We start from the raw sequence: 25,084 nt of genomic DNA, 5'->3' as shown, positions 1-25,084 counted from the left end.
ACAAAATGGAACAAGAGCCAATCCAAGGTAGCCAACTGGATTCGTGTGGGACATATTGAGATCTTTGAAATTGTGGTGCACACGAGAGTAATTGAATCGGTGGATAAAGTTAGGATCTTGTTGTCGAATGGCAATGGTACAGCTGGCATGATTGCTTGGATTGCAGATAATTATTGGTTCGGGAGCAAGTCTTGGATACTCCATAGCCACCAGGTTTGGGATCTCCCTTGCTGTAAATGGTTTGTTCTCCACACAAAGCCGAAGGGCATGGACAAACGTTATCCGCCTAGGATACACAGTTTTTCATTGTTATTTACTAATGTTTATGAAATTACGTAAATTTTTACTAAAATAATGTGACTGATTAATTGGTGAAATTTTTGTGGTTCAAATGTATTGATAGAAAATATGTGTTTCCTTAACTCAATAGTTTTCCGTTATTTTCAATTATTGTCAACATGTCTCAGAAAGAAATTAGTTTTACTTACATCCACAATTTATATGTGACTATTCTAAGACACGGAAATAAGAAGCGATTTGTCATTCGAAACCAGAGTAGCTAAACTTGAATGAAATTTAACACAGCATAAGGTTTCAATTCATTTCATCATTTCTTTGCTAAAACCATTTAATTGAGCTGCTACAAGTACAACATTTCAGAACAACCCACCAATTTATTCGACATATTGGGTCCCGGATCATGTAAATTATAATTCCACGAGAAGTTCTCTTGCTCTCTGAGAAAGACTCCTACACGTTCTGAGAGCATTTGGATTCGACGTCTTGCAACCCACAAACCATGTTAGCAGGGACTGCTATGTCTATCATCTTTGGATACGACAGGTTTAAATCTGTGCAAAACAAAGCAAATTATATATCAGCAACAAAATGTCACCAAGAATAGATAGAACTTCAGTTTTGAGCATTTGCACTCAAATACTTACTTGCCATAATATTTTTGAATGTTTCCTGCAAAAGAATATAGATCAGTATCGCACTTTACAAGTGAAATAAGTTAGATCACAAATGGGAATTTCACAGGTCGTACTTAATTAAGCTTTTTATGCGGACGAATCTTTGACATGTCAACAAGTTGGCATCACAAAAACGAAAAACAGATTAGTCGGGTGGTCACCTGATCTTTAGTTAGGCGGGGGTTGTGCAGCATCTCTTCTCCCACAGTACTCACCTAAAAAAGGCACAAGCAACTTCAGTTATGCATGTGCCCAAGACAAAGAGCAATTAGATCTTTACGGTCACTTACAGAGAACCCCTTGTAGTCATGAGCAGGATATAGAAATGTGTCTTTAGGCAATGTAAAGATCTGTATTGGAAAAAAAAAAACTTAGAATATATGTGGGAATTTTGGAGACTTAAAAGTCATTAAATTTTGTTCTTTATATGATGTATTTATTCTTACCTGCAAATGAACCGACTTATAAAGCTGCTCGGAACTGCCACCCTGTGAAAAAGTAATGGGAGTTCAACATCAGAGCTCTAAATACAACATAAAATATAGAATCAAATTTAGCTAACAAAAAATTTCTCCAGAGGAAGGATAAAAAGATCGAGGAAAACTTGTGATTGAATTTGCATGTGTTACTTCAATCTGAGAGCTTTAAGTATTTCATATGTCTCAATTGATGCGAGTCTGATCTGAGATATAATTTCCGCATAGAATCAGAACTATGTTATGCACGAAGGGTTAACCTCAAATACTTGGTGAATCATAACTATCAACTTATAAGGAGATAGAGTTTCTATTCCAATGATTATCTCCACATCTTTAGAAAAGGAAACTACTTATTCAAGGGTTTTAGACAGAAAATATGTTACTTGAGTTAACCGCTGAAAAATTAAATGACACAACAAACAAAATTTGGAGTACAGGTCTCTCATGAGAAGATAATACCTGAAAATCTGTCCTACCACATCCACGTATCAATAAAGTATCACCAGTGAAAGCCATCCTTGGTTGTGGCTGATTAGGTCCTTCGCCTGTGACATAGGTCACACAACCTTGCGTATGACCTGGTGTTGCACGAACCTGTGAAAGAGAAGATAATTCATGCAACCAACATGAGGATAATCGAATGCATCCTACAGAACCAAAATTCAGGATATCACAAGGACATTATCGGCCTAATTAAAGAGGCTACATTCACTGGTTGATAAAGTCATACATCAACTTATTCTATTCAGTTGAATGATTGGTAAATTTAATTTGAAAAGCTCAACTCCTATGGTACCTCCAGAAAGAGATCACCAAACGTAATTCTATCACCAGGTTCTACAAATAGGTCCGCTTTTGCATTGCTTGATTTAGAGATGATGGATTGCAGTCCAGGAACCTTACTCTGTATCCACGACAGAAAAATAAACAGGTTAGAATACTATCATATAATATTGAATCATCATTAAGAAAATGCAAAATATACTCAAAAACCATTTGAATGCGAAAAAAAGAAGAGAAAACAGAGTAACCTTAAGCAAACCAGTCCCAGTCACATGATCAGCATGTACATGTGTGTTGATTGCATATATAAGCTTTAAACCCAACTCTTTCACCACAGTAAGATCCCTATCAACCGTCTTGTCTACAGGGTCAACCAACTGTTTACAGAGAAGTTGCGTCAGTTCATTCTGAAGGCTAAATTGCAGTGTGAAAAAAAAAACGAATAAGAAAGACAAACGTTGTCACACTACAAAATAAGTCTCCGGATATCAACACACTGGGGCAGTTCCCTATGTATCGGAAGTTAAGGAATTATCTATTTTTCTCTCATACACAACACCTTCCTACAACCGCTAAAAAAATTGAATAAATTGATGATGACAGAAATCAACACATAGCTTTAGCAGGGATATATCAATAGAGATACATAATCTAAACGAATTAGACCTTAGAATATCAACTGGTTCTGCTTTGTAGTGAGAAAATAATAATACATTCAACAGTGGTGCGGATACTTGTTCTAGTAATTTGGCAGCATCAGTCAGTAAGTCAACATTCAAGTGATCCACACAGCGGTAAAACGAAGATAGATAGAGAGCTGATTGAGCAATCTTGATTGGAAAAAGCAAACAACTTTCATCCTAACACTTGCATCTCACTGACTAAAAGGATCGACAATGCGTAAATGTATCAAAAATACCCCAACCCCACAATAAGCTATCATATCAAACGACATCAAAATTCATTAAACAAACATAAAAAAAACCCAGAGCCCACTTGACCATTACTAAAATAGAATATGCGCAAGAGAATAAAGAACATAAACATAAATGGCAAATTAAAATTAACAAGAAGAAACTAAGATGTGATTCGAACTAACAAGGGCAGGTTTATCAGGATGAGAAGCATCGGCGAGAAGGTAAGTGTAAGTGCACGACTCCTTCTCAAACATCTGACGAAAAAGCAATGCAGACGACGTCGCATAAGAGGATGACCCCATTGGCGATGATCGAACACTCGCGGTAAACGCTACAACCTTGGGGAAAAAAGCTTTCTTTTGCAGTTTCGGAGCGGAGAACACAGAAAAAAATTGGAAAACACGGAAATTCAGAAGCATTTCTTGTTGAGAAAAAGGTAGGATTTCAATTTAATAACGCGAATCGACGACAATATCAATGTGACGATGGGTTGGGCCGAATTTTTTAATCGGTGAAGTGCATTCTTTTTAATGATTTATGCGTGGAATTTGTCGCGATGGGGAGTGGGAATGGTGTATGATGAAGTGGAGTGATGTGATTAGAAGGAGACAGCGTCAGCAATCGCACCTTGTACTGTGCTCCAACTTTGTGATTGTTTGTTTGGTTTGTATTTGTTGCGAACGAGGATACCCAAAAAAGAGAGAGCGAAACCATGGAGCACACCAGTTTCAAGTTTTACAAAGTATCTATATCTATATTTATATCTATCTAAAACAATGAATAAAAGGTCAAAGTTTCACGATTGTGAATTATCGACTTTGCCCTTTTATTTTTTTGTCCATGTATTCCTAATCTATATCTATACCTATCTAAAAAAGTGAATAAAAGGGCAAAGTTTTACGATTATGAATTATCGACTTTGCCCTTTTATTCTCTTGCCCATGTATTCCTAATAAATATACATAGGGATATAAAAGTTCTATACCTATCTAAAAGAGTGAATAAAATGGCATTTTGTGTAAGAACATATAAGTAAATTTTTATAGTGCATTAATTAGTGTCTCATAATGGTTTCATATATCTTTTTATTTGGCCTTTATTATTGACATTTAATTGGTTAAAATGGTGTTTTCTACAACTAAAATATGAATAATATATACAAGGACATTTTTTTGATTTTGTGAATAATCTATATCTATATCTATCTAAAAGAGTGAATAAAAGGGCAAAGTTTTACGATTGTGAATTATCGATTTTGCTCTTTTTATTCTCTTGCCGGTGTATTCCTAATAAATATACATAGGGATATAAAAGTAATATAAAATACACATAGTACATTTTGTGTAAGTACATATAAGTAAATTTTTATAGGACATTAATTAGTGCCTCATAATGGTTTTATATATTTTTTTATTTGGCTTTTATTATTGACATTTAATCTATACCTATCTAAAAGAGCTATCTAAAAGAGTGAATAAAATGGCAAAATTTTACGATTGTGAATTATCGACTTTGCCCTTTTATTCTCTTGCCCGTGTATTCCTAATAAATATACATAGGGATATAAAAGTAATATACAATACAAATAGTACATTTTGTGTAAGAAAATATAAGTAAATTTTTATAGGGCATTAATTAGTGCCTCATAATGGTTTCATATATCTTTTTATTTGGCCTTTATTATTGACATTTAATTGGTTAAAATGGTGTTTTTTACAACTAAAATATGAATAATATATACAAGGAAATTTTTTTGATTTTGTGAATAATCTATACCTATCTAAAAGAGTGAATAAAAGGGCAAAGTTTTATGATGGTGAATTATCGACTTTGCCCTTTTATTCTCTTGCCATGTATTCCTAATAAATATACATAGGGATATAAAAGTAATATACAATACACATAGTACATTTTGTGTAAGGACATATAAGTAAATTTTTATAGGGCATTAATTAGTGCCTGATAATGGTTTCATATATCTTTTTATTTGGCCTTTATTATTGACATTTAATTGGTTAAAATGGTGTTTTCTACAACTAAAATATGAATAATATATACAATGACATTTTTTTGATTGTGTGAATAAAATATTAGATCAATTATATAAAATGTTTTTTTTTCACAATTCAAAATTGATACATGATTGTAAATTACATGATATCTATATCTATACATATCTAAAAGAGTGAATAAAAGGGCAAAATTTTACGATTGTGAATTATCGACTTTGCCCTTTTAAGATGGATAAATAACTTAGTAAAAATTAAAGAAGAAGCGTCTCTCTGTATTGTCAAGTAAGGATTGCAAATATCATGGCAAAAAATCTTCGAAACTAGCTAAAACGTCAAGAGAGCAAATGACACCGAAGAAAAAAAAAAAGAAAAATTCACCAAAATCTATAAATAAGAAATAAGATGAGAAAATATCCGAACAACCAGCACATGAATTCATTGATATCAAAGATGACGCGAAACTAATTGCGTTTACTCAAATAAGAAGACACGTAATAAAACAGAGGAATGGATCGGATGTCCAAGTGGTTACGATGAAAATGACAAAATTTGAATATTTAAATTGTTTATCATTCGTAGTATGATTTGAACATTCAAATTAATTTGAGATACACAATTAATAATAAAATTAAATTTAAATTTTAAATTTTTTGAGTAGCTTAAAAAAATGAACATGATTTTTGAATTCTAGAAAAGAACTATTTCTAAATCTTAATTCATATTTACAACTATAAAAAATGTGTTTTAAAAAATATACGGATAGAAAACATCATCTTACATATTATTAGGACTAAATTTATGAAATTTAGGTAACACCTATATTTTTTAGGAAATTTTAAATTATTTTTTAATCAAACTAAAATATTATCATATATATTAAGGAGAGATGAATTTTAATTTCAGGAAATACATTCTTAAAAAATGATTATAACTTTGAGTGATATGACCCACAAATTATAAATTGATTATGTGTACTCACGTCGCACGTGCTTTTTACTAGTAAATAAAAAAATGTTTAGTTTTTATTGTAATTTAATTTAATTATATATATATATATATATATATATATATATATATATTCAATCGAAATCGATAGATCAAAGAAATCATAAACTTACAAAATTTTCAGAAATAAATATATGAACCTTTGAATATTTTTACTATCAAGAGCAACCATTAAAAATATTTTCTTATCTTTGTTTAAGGGGTTTTGTTTAAAAAATTTTATGCGAACAAATATTTAATATTTAATAATTCATATAAAAAAATAATGAAAATTATAAAAATTTGAATTAAAATTTTATTTTAAAATCTCATGTTCAACTCGCGGATTTTTGCGTTTCTTCCTCGCATAAATCTTAATCATAATTTGGTCAACCTTAGGTTTAGGACAGTGAAACCTTAAAAGTTGACCTTTTTTCTCTCTCTCTTTTGTCTGGATTAAAATTTTTTCTTCATGCTTCACACTTAATAGTTAATAGTTCTTCAGTCTTCATGCATACTTTTTTGCACTTTTTAGAACAATGGGAGAATTGGGATTTGGGTGGGAACATAATTGTTCCTGGCCGCATCTCACACGCATTATATTTTCTGTAAACAAACCAAAATAAAGGCTTAAAACGGACGGTTCATTTTTGGCCAAAAAAATTACCATAACTATTGAATGCATAACTTTCTACTCCGCGGTTCTCTTGACTATAATTTTTATTTGTGGAAAATGGGGTAAAATATGTCATATTTTTTTCTTTTTTTGTTGCAAGCCAAGTCGTTAACTGGAGCATGGAGAATACCTTCATCCAAACTCATGCAAACTCTTGGGAAACTCATAAGAATCTTCAAGCAGAAGCTTCAGTTTGAGTCTGAAGTTGGCCAATACTATCCCATTACAGATAACTGCTTGCTCTCTGAAATCGAAGAGGAGTGGTGTCAAGAGAATCATATAATTTAGATGGTTTATGATTTCTTCAAGTCTGTCCACAAAATCCATCCACAAAGATAAATGATTTGTATTATCAGCTCTTAACGCTAGTGGCTAGCCCTCCAAAATCAAGACTTCAGGTGCTCTATTTTCCGATTATCTCATCAAAATAGACACACACACATCTAGTATCGATGCCAACCCCGGTAGATAAAACACACCTAACAATTTGTTTCCACATTCCCATTTTTGGCACAAATCCATGCCTTACCATTTCCTTCAATGACCATTCCACATCTTCCGCCAGATTCTGACAACAAAATCCCTTTATCACCAACTTGTAAGATTCAAAGCTCGGATTTATTCCCTTCTCAATCATCTTTTGCATAAAATTCTTAGCTTCAAGAAAGCACTTTGCATCAAGAAAACAATACAACACCTCTTGATAAGTTCCGGGATTCGGCTTGCATCCCTTGACCATAGCTGTGTTGAAAAGTTCAATCCCTTCTCGAAATCTCTTTTGTTTTCTTAGTCCTAGGATCAATGTGTTAAACACAATTGCGTCCACCTCCACCCCCTCTGATTCCATCCTATCCAACAAACCAAATGCCTCATCCACTCGACCAAGCTCGCACAAGCCATGCATTATTGTCGAAAAGGATCTCACGTTAGGGACGCATTTCTGCTTAGGAAATTCATCGAGCACATTGAGGGCAGCCTCGATCTTCCCGCACTCACACAGCCCTTTTATGATGATATTCAGGCAACAGGCATCAACCTCCACGCACAAGCTCGGAGCACGTGCGTACACCTCATGAATGGTCTCAAATTTCTTCGTCGAAACCAGCAGATTCAACACGCAATTGAACGTGACCACGCTTGGCCAGCACTTGTAATTTGGCATATCGAAGAGGGTTTCGACGGCTTTGTTTATCCTACCAGCAGAATGGCCGTAAATCTTGATAACATCACGAAACAACGCATCAGAAAGTCGACATCTCCTCTCAAGCTTGATTCTTTGCATGATAGTTTCGACCCCATCAAAGTCACCGGCAGCTGAGAGCTTATTGATGACCGTAGAGTAAATGGATTCGTTGGGATTGTAGTCTTTGCGGTTGGAGAGCTGAATGAAGAGTGGGAGGATGAGATCGGGGTCTTTGATTTGATTGAAAATCCTGATGACTTGAGGCTGGCTCAGCCAGTCTTTGTGGCTAAGGAGATCGGGAGGAACACAACGCTTATCGCTTAAATGGGATGAAAATTGGCGGAAGAAGAATAGAGAAAGATTCAATCTTGGAAGGAGAATGGCGGATCTGCAGATTGGCTGAAGAAGTTTCAATCTGTAACTCATTGTTTGTTTCATGCTGCACTTTCTAATGCTATTTAACCTTAAAAACTCGCAACACAAAAATGTTGAGATGCATTATTATTCTATTTCTAACTTAAAGTATTAATTATTTTATTCGCCATTATCCTAATTTTTTTTTTATGATAATTACATTGATAAGATACAATTTTTATTTTCCTTATAATTTGTAGAATTCATAATATAAATGATCTAAAGTTGTTAATTGATGAAAATAATTGATTGGGTGTTACTTCTCTAGGCGATAATCAATGACAAAGAACCCTTAGCGACATTGTTTAATTGATTGATATTTAAAAATAAACAAACATGAACCAACAACAAGAAGTTGAATCAATTGAAAAAAGAACATCAATTAACCGAAAGTGGAGATAAAACTACGAATGACAAACTAAAGCAAATTCATCAAATAAAAAACATGGAAATTAATTATGGTAACTGCAGAACTGAAGACCCCTGGAGGCTGGAGCAGAGATAATTAAGCACTGAAATCTGATGCAGACGCAGGATCAATGTTTGGGGATGCCAGAGGTGATGGTGCAAGGTGGTGTTTCTTTGCAGCAGGCTCGGGAGCGCCATTGTTATTCTTCGGAGATGGTGAAGAAGGTGTTGGAGCTATCTTAGGTGAAGATGATGATGGACAATGACACGGGGCTTCGGTTGGAGTTTGTGAGTGGGTTGGAGCTTTAGCAGGAGCTTTCTTGGGTGAAGATGATGATGGAGAATGAGGCGATGATGGTGTCGAAGGTGAGTGTAATGGAGTCTTGGCTGGAGCTTGTATTGGAGCTTTCTTGGACGAAGATGGCGGTTGAGAATGAGATGAAGGTACCATTGACGGGGCGTGTGCAGGGGATTTGGCTGATGCGGTTGGAGACTGAGCAGGAGCTTTGTCGGGGGACGATGTTGTTTGGGGATGACAGGGTGATATCGCTGGGGGCGGGTGTGATGGGCTTACAGCTGATGGAGTTGGAGCTTTTCTTTGTGAAGATGGTGACGGGGAATGAGACGGGGAAACCATTGGTGGGGCGTGTGTTGGGGCTTTGGCTGATGGAGTTGGAGCTTTCTTAGGCGAAAATGGCGGTAGTGAATGAGAGGGTGATGCCTTTGGTGGTGCGTGGGATGGGGTTTTGGCTGATGAAGTTGGAGCTTGAGTCGGAGCTCTCTTGGGTGATAACATTGGCGGCACGTGTGATGGAGCTTTGGCTGATGAATTTGGAGCTTGGGCAGGAGCTTTCTTGGGTGAAGATGATGGCACATGTGACGGGGCGTGTTTTGGGGTTTTGGCCAATGGAGATGGAGACGGGGACTTGGGGGCAGGAGCATTCTGAGATGGGGATGGAGAGTGGGAAGGTGGTTTCACCGGTGACATGTGAGTGGGAGGCTTCGCCGCAGGTGGAGGAGAAGGCGGAGGAAGCGGTGGAGCAGCGTGGTTTATGTTGCCTCGACGATCAGAAATGACTTGAACAATGAACTTTTGACCTTTCTCACAGTTTTGTGCATGGCCACTGATAAAGAAGAATGTCCCTGATCTTGTCAACTTGAACATTGTGTTCCCATCCTTGATAAGCTTAATGGGATCATCTTTGTTGCATCTTTTGTAATCTTTTTTTCTTACAACAAGGACTGAATCGTCTGCTTTCTTGTATTTGAACACTGAATGCAAAATTACATACATTATTAGTTTCACTTTGAGGCAATAGTATTCATGTATTGATATCTAGCAAGAATTAAGACAATATGTGTATGTATTGGAGCTACGTACCAAGGATGTCATTGATTTGGAAACGATTTCTTTTAGCCCAATGGTTGTACGATTCAGATGGATCCACAACCCAACCTTCGTCTTCACCAACATAGAATGTACGAGCATGAGAAGAACACAAAAATCCCAATAAAATTGCAACCACAAAGCTGATCATCCTAAACACCATCTCTAGCTTAAGAATTTAGTATATGATGATAATATAATGTTATTAGAATCAAATAACTAATATGCAAATTGCAAAGAGAGGGAAAACAAAGGAATGCTTTAAAGGGTTACTGATGTGAATGAGATGTGTGTACTCTCTTGGCCTATTTATATTGGTATATTGTATGAATCACATGAGAGGGAGAGAGATGGTATTTATTGCCATACTTTTGGCCTTCTATTTTAATCACTTTAAGTTTTATGAGTATTTATGCTTAAACAAGTAGTCAAACTGGAGTTACTGAAGTTTATGTTTTTCTTTTAACTTTTTTTGGAATTAAAACATTTCAGGGGATTTAATTTAATTTATTTATGTTTTTAAATATTGAAGAGGCGTTCTTTTTTCTTTGAACCAATGGTCTACTCTTTTTACTACTAATTAACTACTAATTAATTATACTTAATACATTACTATGTGCTCCTTCAATAATCCCTAATGTTCGTGGTCAAAGGATTAATTGGAATGTTTTTTCTTCTCTAATTAATAATTATTACTCTTAAAGGTGAATTTTTAAATTCTTTTTTAATCACGTTAACATATAAATATGACAGATACAGTCAGTTACTTTCATAAATAAATTATATTATTATGTTTTCCATTTTAAAATTCCCAAAAGTTTATATAACAAGATCAATTTAGTTTGCCAAGAATAATTTTATAGATGTTTTTTTAATTTTTATATATAAATGGTTATAAAAATAATTTGTTTGATACTGAATATAAGGAAATGGGTATCCACATCGAAAATTATTAATTGTATCAAAATTTCTTCATAAATGTTTTCTATTTAACATTAGTAAAAAACAAAACAAAACAAAAAAAAGGCAATTCACATGTTTCATTAAATGGAGAAGTCACCTAACAAAGAGATTTTCAAGCCAACTTAACCTTTTTTCCCAGTTTGCATCAAAACACAAGGAATACAGAGTCAAATTTGAACCAATGAGTATTTAACCTAGCTTAAATAATATTTTTCTTTGATCATCACTTTTGTATTGGAGTGTCCTATACTGCCAATCATTAGGCTTTGAAATTGTTTACAGAATACCCAATAAATTTACCAAGCAAATCGGATTAATTACTTCAAACTGAGAAAATAGGTTTTTATCACAATCCGCAAGTACAGTCATGCTTGGAGGACTCAAGAGAGTAGGTTTCCCAAAGCTTGATAGGGAAACATCTAGTACGATGGATGTTCTAACTTCGAACAAAGTTGCAGATCTCCAAATCTTTCGCTACTTCCGCTGAAGCTTAAACCTTGAAACAGGTTTGGAGTTCGGTGCACCAGCCACCTCTGCAGTTGAATTCTTTCTTATGTTATGAGTATGCTCTACAATTGAACCAGTAAAGGCCTGTTCCAGAAGAAACAAACAAAATCAGTAGAGTAGCTTGTGTTGACGGTATGCTTGTAATGGATATGTGCTTGGGTTCCACAGCGGGCAAGGTATGATTGTAATGGAAATGTGCTTCGATTAAACAGCAGGCAGGATACGAAGAAGCATTATAAAAAAGATTCACAATGTGTATAAAGATAAGAAACAACTCATTCTACAACTTAAAAGTTGCAGTTTCGGTGAAACCAAAAGTTGACAGAGCAGCAATCTCATTCCGACAATACCATGTGACATGTTGTTCAAAAACACCAAGAAATTGATGGGAAACTCAATAAAGACCAGAATTGCACTGGTATAAAGATAAGAAACAAAACATACCATGTTACTGGCAGCAACAGGAGCTTGAACTTTCTCCTTTACTTCAAGAACCTCTGAAGCCTTAGTCGTCACACTGCTGTTGACAGATGGATAACTCCCATGCGAAGATCCATCTAAGTCTGCATGAGCTGAGTAGAGTTCAAATAGCACAAAACACTAGTGTAGACAATCAAAATGGGTCTGAAATACATATCTATCATTAAAACAGTCAACTTTACTCCACAATGTGTATATCCGTAACTTCACTTATGCCAGTAAAAAGGAACACAAAAGACTCATCTTCGAAAATTCAGAACTTATCATGGATCCAGATGCCTTTCAACATTTTCAAATACTCAAGCTATCTAGCATAAAAAAACAAACAAACAAACTCAAGTTGTCTCGTAAAACGAAAATCCAACTGCGGATAGATAATATTTTTCTTATAAGAAAACTACTCATCAATAAAGTTTGGATGCCTAATCTTGACACGAACAGATTATATAGTTACTGATTTAGCTAAAAGAACTAAAACGGAATATTTCCAGGCCTCTGTCCAGATCTGCCCAAATTGCAAATAAACATTGTAGGCACAGTTACCACCCTAAACTGACTTCATTGCGCTTCATTTAATCTAAAGTTCAAGAGTTTACAATTTTCAGAAGCCATTGGATAAAAACAACGGGCCTGATGTTAAAAGTATTCTTGCGATATACAATATTTTATTTCCAAGTAGGTGGCACTTGTTTCAACCAAACAGAAGTTAATGGAAGCACGATAGATTAGGGAGAACAAAAACAATATTGGGCCACAACTATTAAATAAGTACTATCCAGAAAGTGTACTGCAAGCTACTATAAAAGAAAAAGAATTGCTTTGAACTGATTCTACCTATTCCATAAGGGCAAGGAAGAAGAGGTGGAGGAGGAGAATTATCGCACAAACCAATGAAGTTATTAGAAATAAATGTGCAAACTCAAACAAAAGTAGGAACTGCGAAAAACATCAAATTCCTCACTTCGAATGTAAATTTTGAATTGGCATATTAGCACATAGCGTGTTAAGTAAATAGTATTAAGATAAATGATGCCATCACTAAGCTTACAGTTTTGTGTATTAAGTTTACCTTTAGACACTGGTATCTCCTCTGAAGTTTTAGCCTGAATAAAAACAATGACTGGAATCATACACTATTACACAAGGACTTAGTAATTCATGTTGATTAGGTCAATAGTACAACCTAAGGCATCACTCACTTGTACCTGTGAACTAACTTGGTCGATAGAAAATGGACTGATACTGTTATCTAGCACATTTTGTATTCGCTCATCCTCCTCATATTCATTGGCTTGTTCTGCTTCTTCCTCTTCCTTTTCCAGTTCAGCGATCCGTGAGAATAATCGTGCATATTCTTCATCTTCAACTTTAGCTTTTGTGTCATCCCCCTCGACGGAATGAGTAGAGGATTTTTCCTCTGATATTTGAGAAACGATGAATCATGAGCTACAACCTCCAAACCAATAGTAAAGAGCTACAACCTCCAAACCAATAGTAAAATGTGTCCAATTCTCAGCCAAGTTACCAGATTGCAGCAAATAACGATTTGCATTATTTCGAAACTTAACCTCCACTTCATGACAAAACATGTTTTTCTGTGTTTTGAACAAATACTGCACCAACATGAAATGTATAAATATGCTTTCAGATGCAATGTTTCCATAGCATGTTTGGCGAGTTTGGATCCATATTGTTAAGAACAAATTCTTCTTCTGTTCTCTTTCCTACCAATCTCATAGCAAAGGGTGTCGGAAAAGAATTTGCCTCTTTTCACAACAATAGCTATTACAAAGAATGTATTCCAACAATAAATGTTCTGGTGCCAACAAGATGATAAGAATCCACACAAACACACAAGTTTGTATGCTCCACCTTCCTTTCTTTTGATAAAATACAAGGCAGAGGCAGAAGCTTCAGATTAACAGAAAGAGAAATGTGAAAATACATCAAAACTGTTGGTCCTTCACTGAAAAAGCGACCTGTGAATAGTTTTAGTCACCAAGCTCAATAGCTTCATTGTAAGACGTGATAACAACTTTTGAGAAAACAGAACCTGCCTGCGGTAGGTGATGGCTCAGAAGAACCTTCTTCATAATCTTCCCGTATATCTACTAGACCGTCCTATCAAACATTTCACCAAAAGAGTAAGGATCCAAGGAACGCAAATGTGCGCCTAAAACACTTGCTTCGAAAACACTTTGCTCAAATGTGTGCCTAAAACACTTGCTTCGAAAACACTAATACTATTTATCTCATGTTTCTCTCTGTGCAGTATTCAGAATTAACAGAGGTCAGATTCCCAAACCAGAAAACAAGAGAAGATGAAGTAAAAAAGTTAACAACTTACTGCCGACTCGAAAGCTGTAGCGCCAAAGAATGAAGCCTCGGTGATTAGGTTCTGCATAATAGCCTTTAGAGACTCAACTTGAGACTCCAAGGCCTTGCCTCGTCTTTTCAAAATCTCAGCTGTTTGTTTGGATGTCCTATCAGCATAGTAACCATCTCCTAAAAGAACCTGAAGAATGCTTAAATATCAAATCGAACTAGGAGACAGTAAGAGTTCAAAACCATCAAATCAAATGGGAGGATTGGACTAAAATTATTTTACTTGCTTTATTACGAAAATTCCTGAAGACCCTTTTGGACGTTGATTTTTCAACATCCATCCGGATAAAGAATAGTAATTATCAAGTTTGTACATCAACAAAAGTGTTTTAACTCCAAAGATATATAAATGCATCACCGGAAAAGAAAAGGGCCAGATTTAGTACAGAAGCAGGATAAATTTAAATGCATATGAGGTTTCTATAGATTCATGCAAATTTTGAACATAAAACCATCACGTTCATAACAAACAAAATTGGAGCCGGAAACACAAAAGGCTAAATCCTGTCTGTTATCAAACTATTGGTGATTTTTTTTTCTTCTTTCGAATTCAATTTTGCATCACATTTAACAAAGTTACACAAAATGATCCCAAAAATGACATATCATAGAGTTAATTAAATGCTCTCAAGTTTAATTCTAGCTACTGTACGCTCATAGTGGCATAAAATATTAAGGCGGTACGCGAACATCAAGCCCTCATACTCATACACTGTGAATATGCTCTACCTTGTAAAAATACGCCATGTCGAACTTGAAAATCAATAAGTTAGAAACACATTAGTATTTCAACCATCCAATAGCATACAAAGAACAATAAGAAACAATTGATATTTGCTAAGTTCAAATGAATTACCAAAAACTCGTTGGTGTGAATCAATCGACCAGGAAAAAATGCCGCCTTTCCAAAAGGAACCTGTTAACCCAGACAGAAACACAGCTACATAAATAAATCACATACATGGGCACATAAATTCATATCAAAACATCAAAGATACAACTTTATTCACCATGATATGGTAGCTGATTTCGTCTGGAAGTTTATGTACAAGGTTTACGAGGTTAACATTATCGTCGACGAAACCCTTGAGTTGGCTTAGCTGTTGTTTGCTCTCAGCAATCTTCTCCTCCACGAGCTTCGCTGCTTTCTGGGCTTCCTCTGCCGGGAAGAGGGACGATAGCGGCGTTACGATCCCCTTCCTTTCCGACGGCCTCGAGTCCATGTGGCCCCCTCAGCCTTGCCTTCAAACAAACCCTCCAGTTAACTTCCACTAGCACTGAATAAGCTCGGATTTTTGGGTAATTTTAACATTAATTTTTCCGATTGTTCATGCTAAAGTAATGGATTAAAACCAATCAAAAAATTGAATATTCCCGCACTTTTTAGTTAGAAATCAAAATCAACACAAGTAATTACGGTTAGCTCTGAAATTGGGGTTTCAAGCTGGGGACTGACTGCGGAGAAATAATTATTTCAAAAAACCATATAAATTATATTTAACTAGCCACCCAAGCACACGCAATGCGTAGTTACGTGTAACATAATACATAAATATAATTATAAAATATGAAAAATCAAATTAGAGTAAACTTGATAATAAAAAAAATCAATATTTTTTCATGAAGATTAACTCCATCGAAAAAAAATTGGTTAATAGGTCTTGCATAACGACATAAATAAGGGTGCATTGCTTTATATTAGTCGAAAAATTATAAATATCTTTACTACTTCGTTAATCTACAACCCTTAGAAAAACTAAATTAGATCATTTAAGTTGGTTTCCAAAATCTTAGTTTATTTTGTAAAAAAAATATAATTTAAATTGATAGGTTTGTATCCACGTGGTCAGATTTTTCGAAAAAGAAAAAAAAAATGCAGTTTTTACAATTTATCACACGTAAAAATTGATCTGAACAAAAAATTAGATGTTTGTAATAAAAAATTGCACGGTTTAAAAATACTTCCCGATGCATATTTAAAATACAGAAAAATCACATGTATATAGGGGACTTCACTGTTAATATATTATATGCTTGTTTGACTTGAAAAAAAAATACAGAAAAATTTATACAGAAACTAATGGCAGAAAATTTATTACAACTCAAAATGTTTATAAAGTTCCATATTTTCATATGTTGCCTGATACCATAATTACATGAGTCATGAGTGCATTACAAAAACAGATCATACGAATACTTATCACTTCATTATCCATCATTTTTTCAAGTTAAACATATTTGTTTTTGTACTTTTTCTTGGAATAACAATTGATAAATTGACAAAGCCCAAGATTAGAAATAAGAATCAGAAGCAAGTGCGAATAAAAAATACAGAATTTCTCTCAAAATACTTCAACTGTATTTAACAATTATATTATAATACTTAAATACTTCTAACAAAATATACTTCCATCAATGAATCGAGCCTAAAATAAAATTATTAACAACAACAATAAATGTAGTCGTACCACTATGCAAAAATAATCAAATATTGTCAAAAAAAAAAGGATTGAAAGGTAATTCACTGAAAACATTTTTCGAAGTATCACATGCGAATGATAATGTGAATAAACCTCGACGTGCAAAGCTTTATGAGGAAAGACAGTCGATTTCCTGCCTCGGAATTCATCAAACAATTCGATTCGGAAATTGAAGTCATTCCTGAAAATTAAAAACTTCGAAGATATTGCATATCTGTTATGGTTAGCTTTTATAACCAATTACTTCAATTATGGTGTGGTAGAAATTATACAAACAAAATGGCAGAAGCATTTTACGGTAGAAAATGATTACCACTCACCCGTACTTGATCTTCTGATGGAGAAGAATCTTGCAATCTATTTTGTTTTGGACTTTTGCAATTCAGATTTGAACGGATTTTATTGTTTAAGGAAAGAGAAATGGTGGTCGTGGGAAAGTTAATTGAGTAGGTTTTTGAACGTGGAAGAGATAGTGTCGGATGCAAGGGTAATGTGCTATTAAAAAATCAATTATAAAATAAAAATAATTGATTAACTTTATTTTTTATTGAGATAATTGAGGGTATATTTGAAAACTCATTAATAGTGCCAAAAACAGTTTTTTTATGGGGCTTATCAATTATTATATAATATATAATATATAATAAAGATATAGTAAAGATTATATATTTAATATGAGAAGAGAGCGGTGCCTTGTGCATATTCGATGGGCCGGGACTTGTTTGATGGGCCAAGTTTATCAACCACAGTCCCTTTAAAAAGGGCTCGATCTTGTACATACTATCTTATGGGTTGGTCCCTGAAAACATAAAAGAAAACAGTTTTTGGGCCGAGGTTTGTCAACCTCAGTCCATCGTAAACAAATTTAAAATAAATAGTTTCTGGGCCGGGGTTCCCAACCTTGGTCCATCTGAAAATATAAAAAAAGGAGTTCATTGGTCGGGTTGTCAACCCAGATCCTTATGTTCTTGTTTGTGTTTGTGTATGTGTATGTATACATCGTAGTCCCTTCTTTTAAAAAAAAAAAATTAAAAATTTGCCTCCTATAAGAGTTTTTCTCAGAAAAATGAAAGAACTTTGTTCGAAAAAGTGAACCCACATTTCTTTTTTAAAAAAAATAAAAAATTCGCCTCCAATGTTCGAAAAAGTGAACCCTTTTTAAGCAGCAAAAAATGATGACAAACTATAAAAATAAATAACAATGAGCATAAGAGAATATTTAGGTAAATGTATAAGTTTGGTTGACCTTTAATATGTCATTCATGACCAAAGACTCCACTCCAGTAAAGTCGACATTTGAGAGAACTCGTGTGTTTTAATGTTCAAATCACTTTGAATATATAATTTGTTGTTCAATTTTTAGAAATTTTGAGTTGAAGCTTTTGGTGTAATCTTAATTTGTGTCCCACATCGGTTGACTAAATAAATTGAGAGTCTTTTATATAGACAAAGACAAATCTCCCCTCTTGAGCTAGCTTTTGAGGTGAGTTAGGTCCAAATCAATTTCTAACATGATATCAGAGCCCAAGTTCCACCGTTCTAACATGGTTGTTGGTGTGTTAAGTTTATCCCACAAATAACCTGTGAGTTTCTTATATAGATAGACAAGTAGGTAAAGTAAATAACCTGTGAGCCCGGATTCCATCGTTATGTGGCCGTCATAAATGATCAGACGTTAATATCTTCACGCTCCAATAATCAAGTGCAACCAAGAACTCTTTGGTCATGAATGACATATTCAATTGGTCCTAAAACTTATTCAGAACTGGAGAGTACTGTTCTATATTGTCTTTCAATGTCCCTACGATATTAATGTCATTGTTATATATGGATGCTATTTTCAAGAAATTGTGTCGGCATTCCAACTTGCACAAGTGATATATATACAAGATAATAAAAGGCAATTAAAGCCCCATTAGTCAATAAAGCAATATATATATATATATATATATATATATATATATATATATATATATATATATATAGTTTGAAGCCTTCATTCAAAAACGATGAACTTTTGCAAGCGGCAAACTTCGAGTTTAAAGAGTCGTGTCTTTTAATTTTTGAGCTCGTGTATAAATTTTAACATGAATTTTATATTATGAATCGTATTTTCGTCAAAAAGAATAAATATATTGTGTGTGTAAAATGGGAAAAAAAATAAATACAAAAAGATATATAATATCGAACACCATTATATTTTTTCAAAAGTTTTTAAGATTATCGACTCTGTCGACACTAAAGTTTATCCAAAAGCAGCCACATTATTTTGTGTGGGACGGACACTTGTTAGTGTCTATGCATGTTACTGAGAAGACGGCACTCCACTCGAACAAGATCATATATCAGAATCAAATCTGGGTCAGATAATTATGCAAGTGGATTTCGATCATAACTACTCAGAATTATAATGTAGGTTTTTTTTTTATTTGCATATCTTAAGATAGAGTGCAATATTTTCTATATCAGAAGTCATAATAAGTTGTAATAATGTCATACAGATTTTTTTAAACAGTACGACGTGCCAAAAATAGTGTTTCAATTTGTTTTATCTAACATAAACAATTAGTTAACATAACATATATTGTCATATTATGACTATAAAATAAAAAATATATACATGTGTATGTGCTCACACGTGCGGATTGGTGTTTATGTGTAAGCTCTTTTTCTTTTTGATTTTTTTTATTTTTAAACAACAGAATGAATCTCTAAATAAATTTTCAACATTATTTCAATACACAAAATAGAACGGACGAAAGACTAATGTTTTAGTTTATTTTTCACAAGTATAAGATATACCTTCTCTACCTAAGTATAATGTATATTTTGTTTTAGATATTTAGAATCACAGCACAGTTTCGGTGTGCAAATTATTTGACATGACCCAAATATTACATACCATAAAAATGCGGGAGATGCAGAATGTGAAAGTCATTTTTAGCCCGTAACCGCGGTCGCCAAAACAGTCACCATTAGATGTTGACGGGGTTTGATGCAATTTGGGGGCCGGTTTAGTATTGGGGCAGTGGTCCGAGAATCCCAAGGTGCAGATCAGGGACATTTGCACTTACAATCAGGAATCCGGGTTCGGTGAAAGGGGCGAAATTGGCAGCAATAAGGTACGAGATGGATTTTTGCTTGCGTTGCAATTTTAAGGTAGTATTTTGAAGAGCTTTTAAGAAGTATTTCATAGTTTTTTCTTAACAAAATTTTGAATTTTTATGTTTGTATTTTTCCAGATTCAGTTTAAGCAATCCAAACCTTAAAAAAACCGGAGGAAGATTTGGGTACGAATGGCACTGTATGAAGGTAATATAAAAAGTCCCATTAATTTCAATAAATGCGAATTAAGGTCCGCGAATAGCGTGTGGCATCTTTTGGCCGGTAAATTAAAGCAAATTTATCTTCGTCGAGATTAGAATGGACTACTGATGATTTTCTTTGTTGGCCTCAAAGGGCATTGTAACCAAAGATATTGTGCGTTAGTTTATGGAATCTTTTATTTAAATTATACGAATATTAAATTTACATTACCAAAGGGAGATTACTCTGATCTTCGATTAATACCAATTAATAACCTACCTCGTACATGATATATTGAAATTTATTTATAGGTAATGATACTTGATTAAAAAAAAGATGAGGCATCATCATTTACAACAGAAGAGACGAAGTGAATTTCATCGTTTGGCCACTGATCATCAAGCACGGTACTACCACTCGTACAAGTACCAGAAGCATTAATCGGCCATTGTTCATGACTGTTCTCTAAACTCCAGTCGCCACTCGGAACGAAATCCACGTCCATCCACTTGTTATGATCATCAAGATCCTGCGGCGATATCGGCCAATCTTGGCCGCCGGATTCGTCGTTCCAGTCGTCGGAGCCGCGACTGCCGCCGGGGCTGATTTCGGCCTCCAGAGACTGGATCACTTTACTCAGCCTCTCGTCGTCGTCGTCGCAGTCGTCCACTTGAGTTTCGTCTAGCAATGACATGAGAAAGCCTTGATTCACATGCGACAACTCCAAGCTGCTTTCGAAATCATCCTGAGGCAGCTGGCTCTCGAGATATTCCCAGTTTTCAGCTACCACTGAGGCCATGGAAATTAAAGAAAATTTATTGATGGTTCTGGTTTTTCACAACAAATGCACCCCCTTTATATAGGCAGGCAATAAAATCTTTTCCAATAAAGTAAAAAAGAATATATTATTTGATGATATGTTATCCGATATTAAATTCATATGTTATTCTCCAGATATTTTCTCTGTTAATTAATATATATTTTTAGGCATGTCGTATAAAATTCTTTGTTTTTTTTCCGTAAATTATGATATTGAACCGGATTAAATGAATTCTGATCATATCATCTTACTATTTAATTGCATGCTTTTTCAAGTGTAAATTGTTAGGTTTCTGACATTAATGCATGCATGTGGTTTAAATTTTTTTTTTCTACCTGCCACCTAGATATCCTAAATGGTATATTTTATTTTATTTTATTTTATTTTATTTAAAAAAGGCACTTTATATAAATAAAAAAAAAAACAATTGTTGGAAATTGATTTTGCATATCTTTGGAAGAAAAAGATATGATATAAGTGCTTTAATTGCAGTCTCTTTCGGGGGTTGAGAAATGAATAATTGATTGTACCCAAATGTTTCCTAGTGAATACATAATAATAATGCATCCATCACTTGCACTGGTAGAGGATCGTAGATAAATGTCTTTGTCCACCATTATCACTGGAACATGTGTTGGGACAAGACACAAAATATCTTATAAGATTATGGAACCTTGAAGCAAGTAGCTATAAAATGTGATGACAATTAAAAGGTTATATATGGTATTTGCATCTCATGTTTAAACAGGTTAGAAATATTATTTTTTTTTGATATAGTGATAAATAATCAAGCTATAATATTTAACATGTGAATTGTTAATTTGAAGTGACTCGATCATCATGACTATGTAATGCTCGGAATTGGGTGCGTGTCAACTACATGTGTGGGATCCATCACTTAGATGCCCCTTTACGTCGTTGATTTAGGTAATTTGATTCGAAATCCTCTTTTAAAATTATGTTCAATCAATGCACATGCGAATAATAACTGTGTATATTTCTTTGGGATTTGACTGCTTTTTAATCATTATAATTTCCGTGATCTTAAATGAAATTAAACGTGAGTCGTTAATACTTTCGTTATTGCTCGACATGCATTTGAATTTTCAGATATGGTGACTTTAAGTAATCAAAAAAAATTTCTACTTTATGATCGATGACACAGATCTCACCAATATAAATTCGTTGAGTCACATGCAAACATGTACATAAATTAAAACGATCGACGAGACTTTATGATAATTATTAATGTCAATGAATTACAACTGCCGATAAGTTCATTGTTAATGGTTGTGGTGATAAGTGGAGGCATAAAGTATTAGCATTTTGGGTAATTATGCACTTTGGAGACCAAACATTTGTCTGGCGTCTAATCAAATATGCTTTGGAGAAGTTGGATCAAAATTTGGTCATATATCCCAACACTACGTCCACCACTCATCATCTCATGCAAGTGGGGCAGTAAATCAAAAGTCATGTTGTTTCATTTTTTAAAAAAAATTAATACTTTGCGAAAATTTGTATTAAAAAAAATGAGTATTGTAATTTCTCGATTAAAATTAATTTCATATTGCTGGCTAAACATATAGCATAGGCCGGGGATGCGATTGATACATATGATCTCTTACTAGATCTCCCGAGACCCTCCCCACTCAAATTATCATCGCACAATACAGGGATAATAGCAAAAATAGTCCTGTAAGTTTCCTTATTTTGTGATTTGGTCCTATAAGTATTCAATTTTGGGTTTTGGTCCTGTAAGTTTAGTTATATTTTAGTTTTTAGTCTTTTTTCATTTAAACAATGTTTTTATAACCGAACCGATCGATGATCAAACCGATCTAACTTTAAAAAAGCGGTTCAACTTGTTGAATTTTTTTAACCGGACGATCGAATCGAAAAACGTTTATATAATATAATATAATTAATAATATATTTTAAATTATAAAAACCTAATGAATTTATATAAATAGAAAAAATATATATATTTATCGTAATTTGAAAATTTAAATAACTATAAAAAAATATTCAAAAAAAATATAAATTCTAATATTAATAAATAATATTTTTTAACGAAAAAAAAATTTAAAATATTCATGTATATATATAAAATAAAATATTAAATTAAAGTTTTTAAATAAAAAAACCAAAATTTAAAAAACAAAATCGAAAAACCAATTTTCTAGTTCTTGATTAGTTCTGTCGATTCAACCGTTGAAACGATTTTTGAGAGTGTTTCGAATCAAATTAGTGATCGGTTTTGGGTCCAACCTGTTGAACCGTCGGTATAGTCCGATTTTGAAAACATAATATTTAATTGTTGATGACACAACACACACATCATTATTATATTTCTCAATGCACTTGAGCATTTTTAGCTGTCACGTCAGCATTTTCTGATGCCACGTCAATACTCTATGAAGAAAGAACTAAAAACCAATTATAACTTAAATTATAGGACCAAAACCCAAAATTAAATACTTACAGAACCAAAACACAAAATGAACAAACTTACAGGACCATTTTAACTATATTCCCCATAATATAATATATATTTACGAGCATAACGTTTATGCGTGAAATTAAAGTTTTGGGTCTCAAGTTTTAGATAATTTATTTTAACCAACTTAAATATATTGATGTATTTGATATTTTAAAATTTTTTATTATCAAAATTATTTTAAAAAATGGTATAATAATATCAAGATTACTTAAGTACATAGTCATGTATATATATATGTGTGTGTGAAAATAATTTTTAAATTTTATCATAAATGTTAGATCTATATTAAATTTAAAAAGTAAAATTATTACGTTAGGTTGCGGTGAGAGATGGACTAGGCTTGTAATTTACAAGGTTAAATTTTGTCAAAAAATATATAGGGGGAAGACGTGATGGAAATTCATGAAAATTTAAAGATAAATTTTGCAAAAGTAAAATTCTAAAATAAAATTTATAAATTGTTTGAAATTTTTTTTTTTTTGTCAAATAAATTTTAACAGTTTATAACTCCGAAGAAATACAATACACCTTCTAAGATAGTTGTGTGAGCTGTTGTAAGCTGGGTTGACCAAGAACCATGGACAGGGGCCAGCAAGTCCATCCTAGCCTTGAAAGATATGACTATAGGCCCAGCCCTTTTATACTGATTGCGAATTGGAATCAGGCCTTTTGATCATTGTTGGCCCATAGCATTTTATTCCTCTTCTTTATAAAATAATACGGTAATTTGCACTCAGTTCATCTATATTTTATGCATTTTACATTCACCTATTTTTATATTTATTATTATAATTTTTATACTTAAATCTCTCAAAAAAAATAATTTTTATACTTATATGTAAATGTAAAAGCATAAAGCATAGGGTAGTTAAATTCAAATAACCCTAAAAAATTATCATAACTATCTTTCCCGTAAAAATCCACAATTTATTAGACAATAAGTCTTAGCATGGTTGTTGCTTCTGTAAACTTAAGAAAAAGAGAAATAAAGTTAACAATTAATCTTAAAACACAAGTAAAATTTGTAAATTTTTTTAAAGACTCAATTATACAATTAGAATAAATTTGAAATAAAATAACTTGCCATTCATCCAATTCAAATCGTTTTACATTAACACAACCTAGAAAACAACTTGATATTTAGATTTCTATGGTAGCTGTAGGAATTTAATTTAAATCCTATTAGAAATAGTTTTGCATATAAAAAAAATGGTCTCGAAATATCATTTTTTTGGTTTTTTTTTTAACTTTCTTTCTGTTTATAGGAAAGAACCTAATTCAGGAAAGGCAATGCAATTCAAAGCAGTAAATATGATCCAGCAAGACATTAACTTCAAAATTTGTGAGGTGTAATTATTGGGAGGGAGATTGTTTATTTGTAATAATTGTCTGTGTCAGGTAAACAAATCGAACCATAACGTTT

The 25,084-nt window shown here is 33.4% G+C and overlaps 4 protein-coding genes across 5 annotated transcripts; all 4 read right to left on the bottom strand.

Annotated features, from left to right (window-relative positions):
- Nucleotides 1-564: 564 nt before the first annotated feature.
- LOC140865446 (persulfide dioxygenase ETHE1 homolog, mitochondrial) lies at nucleotides 565-3,824 on the bottom strand. The gene is made up of 9 exons (XM_073270099.1): nucleotides 3,336-3,824; nucleotides 2,485-2,613; nucleotides 2,250-2,357; nucleotides 1,913-2,047; nucleotides 1,421-1,462; nucleotides 1,265-1,324; nucleotides 1,136-1,189; nucleotides 945-969; nucleotides 565-851 (listed from the first exon to the last, which is right to left on the bottom strand). The coding sequence occupies exons 1-9, from the start codon at nucleotides 3,570-3,572 to the stop codon at nucleotides 751-753; spliced, it is 891 nt and encodes a 296-aa protein (XP_073126200.1). The 5' UTR covers nucleotides 3,573-3,824; the 3' UTR covers nucleotides 565-750.
- A 2,801-nt stretch (nucleotides 3,825-6,625) lies between these two features.
- Nucleotides 6,626-8,535, bottom strand: LOC140866331 (small ribosomal subunit protein mL103 (rPPR7)). The gene has a single exon (XM_073271302.1). The coding sequence runs from the start codon at nucleotides 8,444-8,446 to the stop codon at nucleotides 7,229-7,231; it is 1,218 nt and encodes a 405-aa protein (XP_073127403.1). The 5' UTR covers nucleotides 8,447-8,535; the 3' UTR covers nucleotides 6,626-7,228.
- A 392-nt stretch (nucleotides 8,536-8,927) lies between these two features.
- LOC140860405 (uncharacterized) lies at nucleotides 8,928-10,380 on the bottom strand. The gene is made up of 2 exons (XM_073263422.1): nucleotides 10,212-10,380; nucleotides 8,928-10,102 (listed from the first exon to the last, which is right to left on the bottom strand). The coding sequence occupies exons 1-2, from the start codon at nucleotides 10,378-10,380 to the stop codon at nucleotides 8,928-8,930; spliced, it is 1,344 nt and encodes a 447-aa protein (XP_073119523.1).
- A 926-nt stretch (nucleotides 10,381-11,306) lies between these two features.
- LOC140864006 (uncharacterized) lies at nucleotides 11,307-16,000 on the bottom strand. 2 transcript variants are annotated; one of them, XM_073267864.1, is made up of 8 exons: nucleotides 15,563-16,000; nucleotides 15,409-15,468; nucleotides 14,515-14,682; nucleotides 14,225-14,288; nucleotides 13,367-13,584; nucleotides 13,237-13,270; nucleotides 12,132-12,250; nucleotides 11,307-11,771 (listed from the first exon to the last, which is right to left on the bottom strand). In XM_073267864.1, exons 1-8 carry the CDS (start codon nucleotides 15,773-15,775, stop codon nucleotides 11,655-11,657), a joined length of 993 nt encoding a protein of 330 aa, XP_073123965.1. In that variant the 5' UTR covers nucleotides 15,776-16,000; the 3' UTR covers nucleotides 11,307-11,654. The 2 variants fall into 2 exon arrangements, with proteins under 2 accessions (XP_073123965.1, XP_073123967.1); XM_073267866.1 differs by having other exon boundaries at nucleotides 13,373-13,584.
- Nucleotides 16,001-25,084: the final 9,084 nt, after the last annotated feature.

Source organism: Henckelia pumila, chromosome 4, assembly GCF_033568475.1.
Source record: "Henckelia pumila isolate YLH828 chromosome 4, ASM3356847v2, whole genome shotgun sequence".
Taxonomy (NCBI): Eukaryota; Viridiplantae; Streptophyta; class Magnoliopsida; order Lamiales; family Gesneriaceae; genus Henckelia; species Henckelia pumila.
Note: the sequence above shows the minus strand (reverse complement) of the source record. Positions and strands in the feature narration are given on the sequence as shown.

What these genes read in the sequence shown, in the direction of transcription:
- LOC140865446 (XM_073270099.1), bottom strand. Translation starts at nt 3,572, where the DNA reads ATGCTTCTGAATTTCCGTGTTTTCCAATTTTTTTCTGTGTTCTCCGCT. An exon ending in CCCGCCTAACTAAAGATCAG is followed by an intron (nt 970 to 1,135) that starts GTGACCACCCGA and finishes ATTCTTTTGCAG; the next exon opens with GAAACATTCAAAAATATTAT. An exon ending in ATTCAAAAATATTATGGCAA is followed by an intron (nt 852 to 944) that starts GTAAGTATTTGA and finishes TGTTTTGCACAG; the next exon opens with ATTTAAACCTGTCGTATCCA.
- LOC140864006 (XM_073267864.1), bottom strand. Translation starts at nt 15,775, where the DNA reads ATGGACTCGAGGCCGTCGGAAAGGAAGGGGATCGTAACGCCGCTATCG. An exon ending in CTACAGCTTTCGAGTCGGCA is followed by an intron (nt 14,289 to 14,514) that starts GTAAGTTGTTAA and finishes AATGTTTGATAG; the next exon opens with GACGGTCTAGTAGATATACG. An exon ending in TGAGCCATCACCTACCGCAG is followed by an intron (nt 13,585 to 14,224) that starts GCAGGTTCTGTT and finishes CTCAAATATCAG; the next exon opens with AGGAAAAATCCTCTACTCAT.
- LOC140866331 (XM_073271302.1), bottom strand. Translation starts at nt 8,446, where the DNA reads ATGAAACAAACAATGAGTTACAGATTGAAACTTCTTCAGCCAATCTGC.
- LOC140860405 (XM_073263422.1), bottom strand. Translation starts at nt 10,380, where the DNA reads ATGGTGTTTAGGATGATCAGCTTTGTGGTTGCAATTTTATTGGGATTT. An exon ending in CCAAATCAATGACATCCTTG is followed by an intron (nt 10,103 to 10,211) that starts GTACGTAGCTCC and finishes TTTTGCATTCAG; the next exon opens with TGTTCAAATACAAGAAAGCA.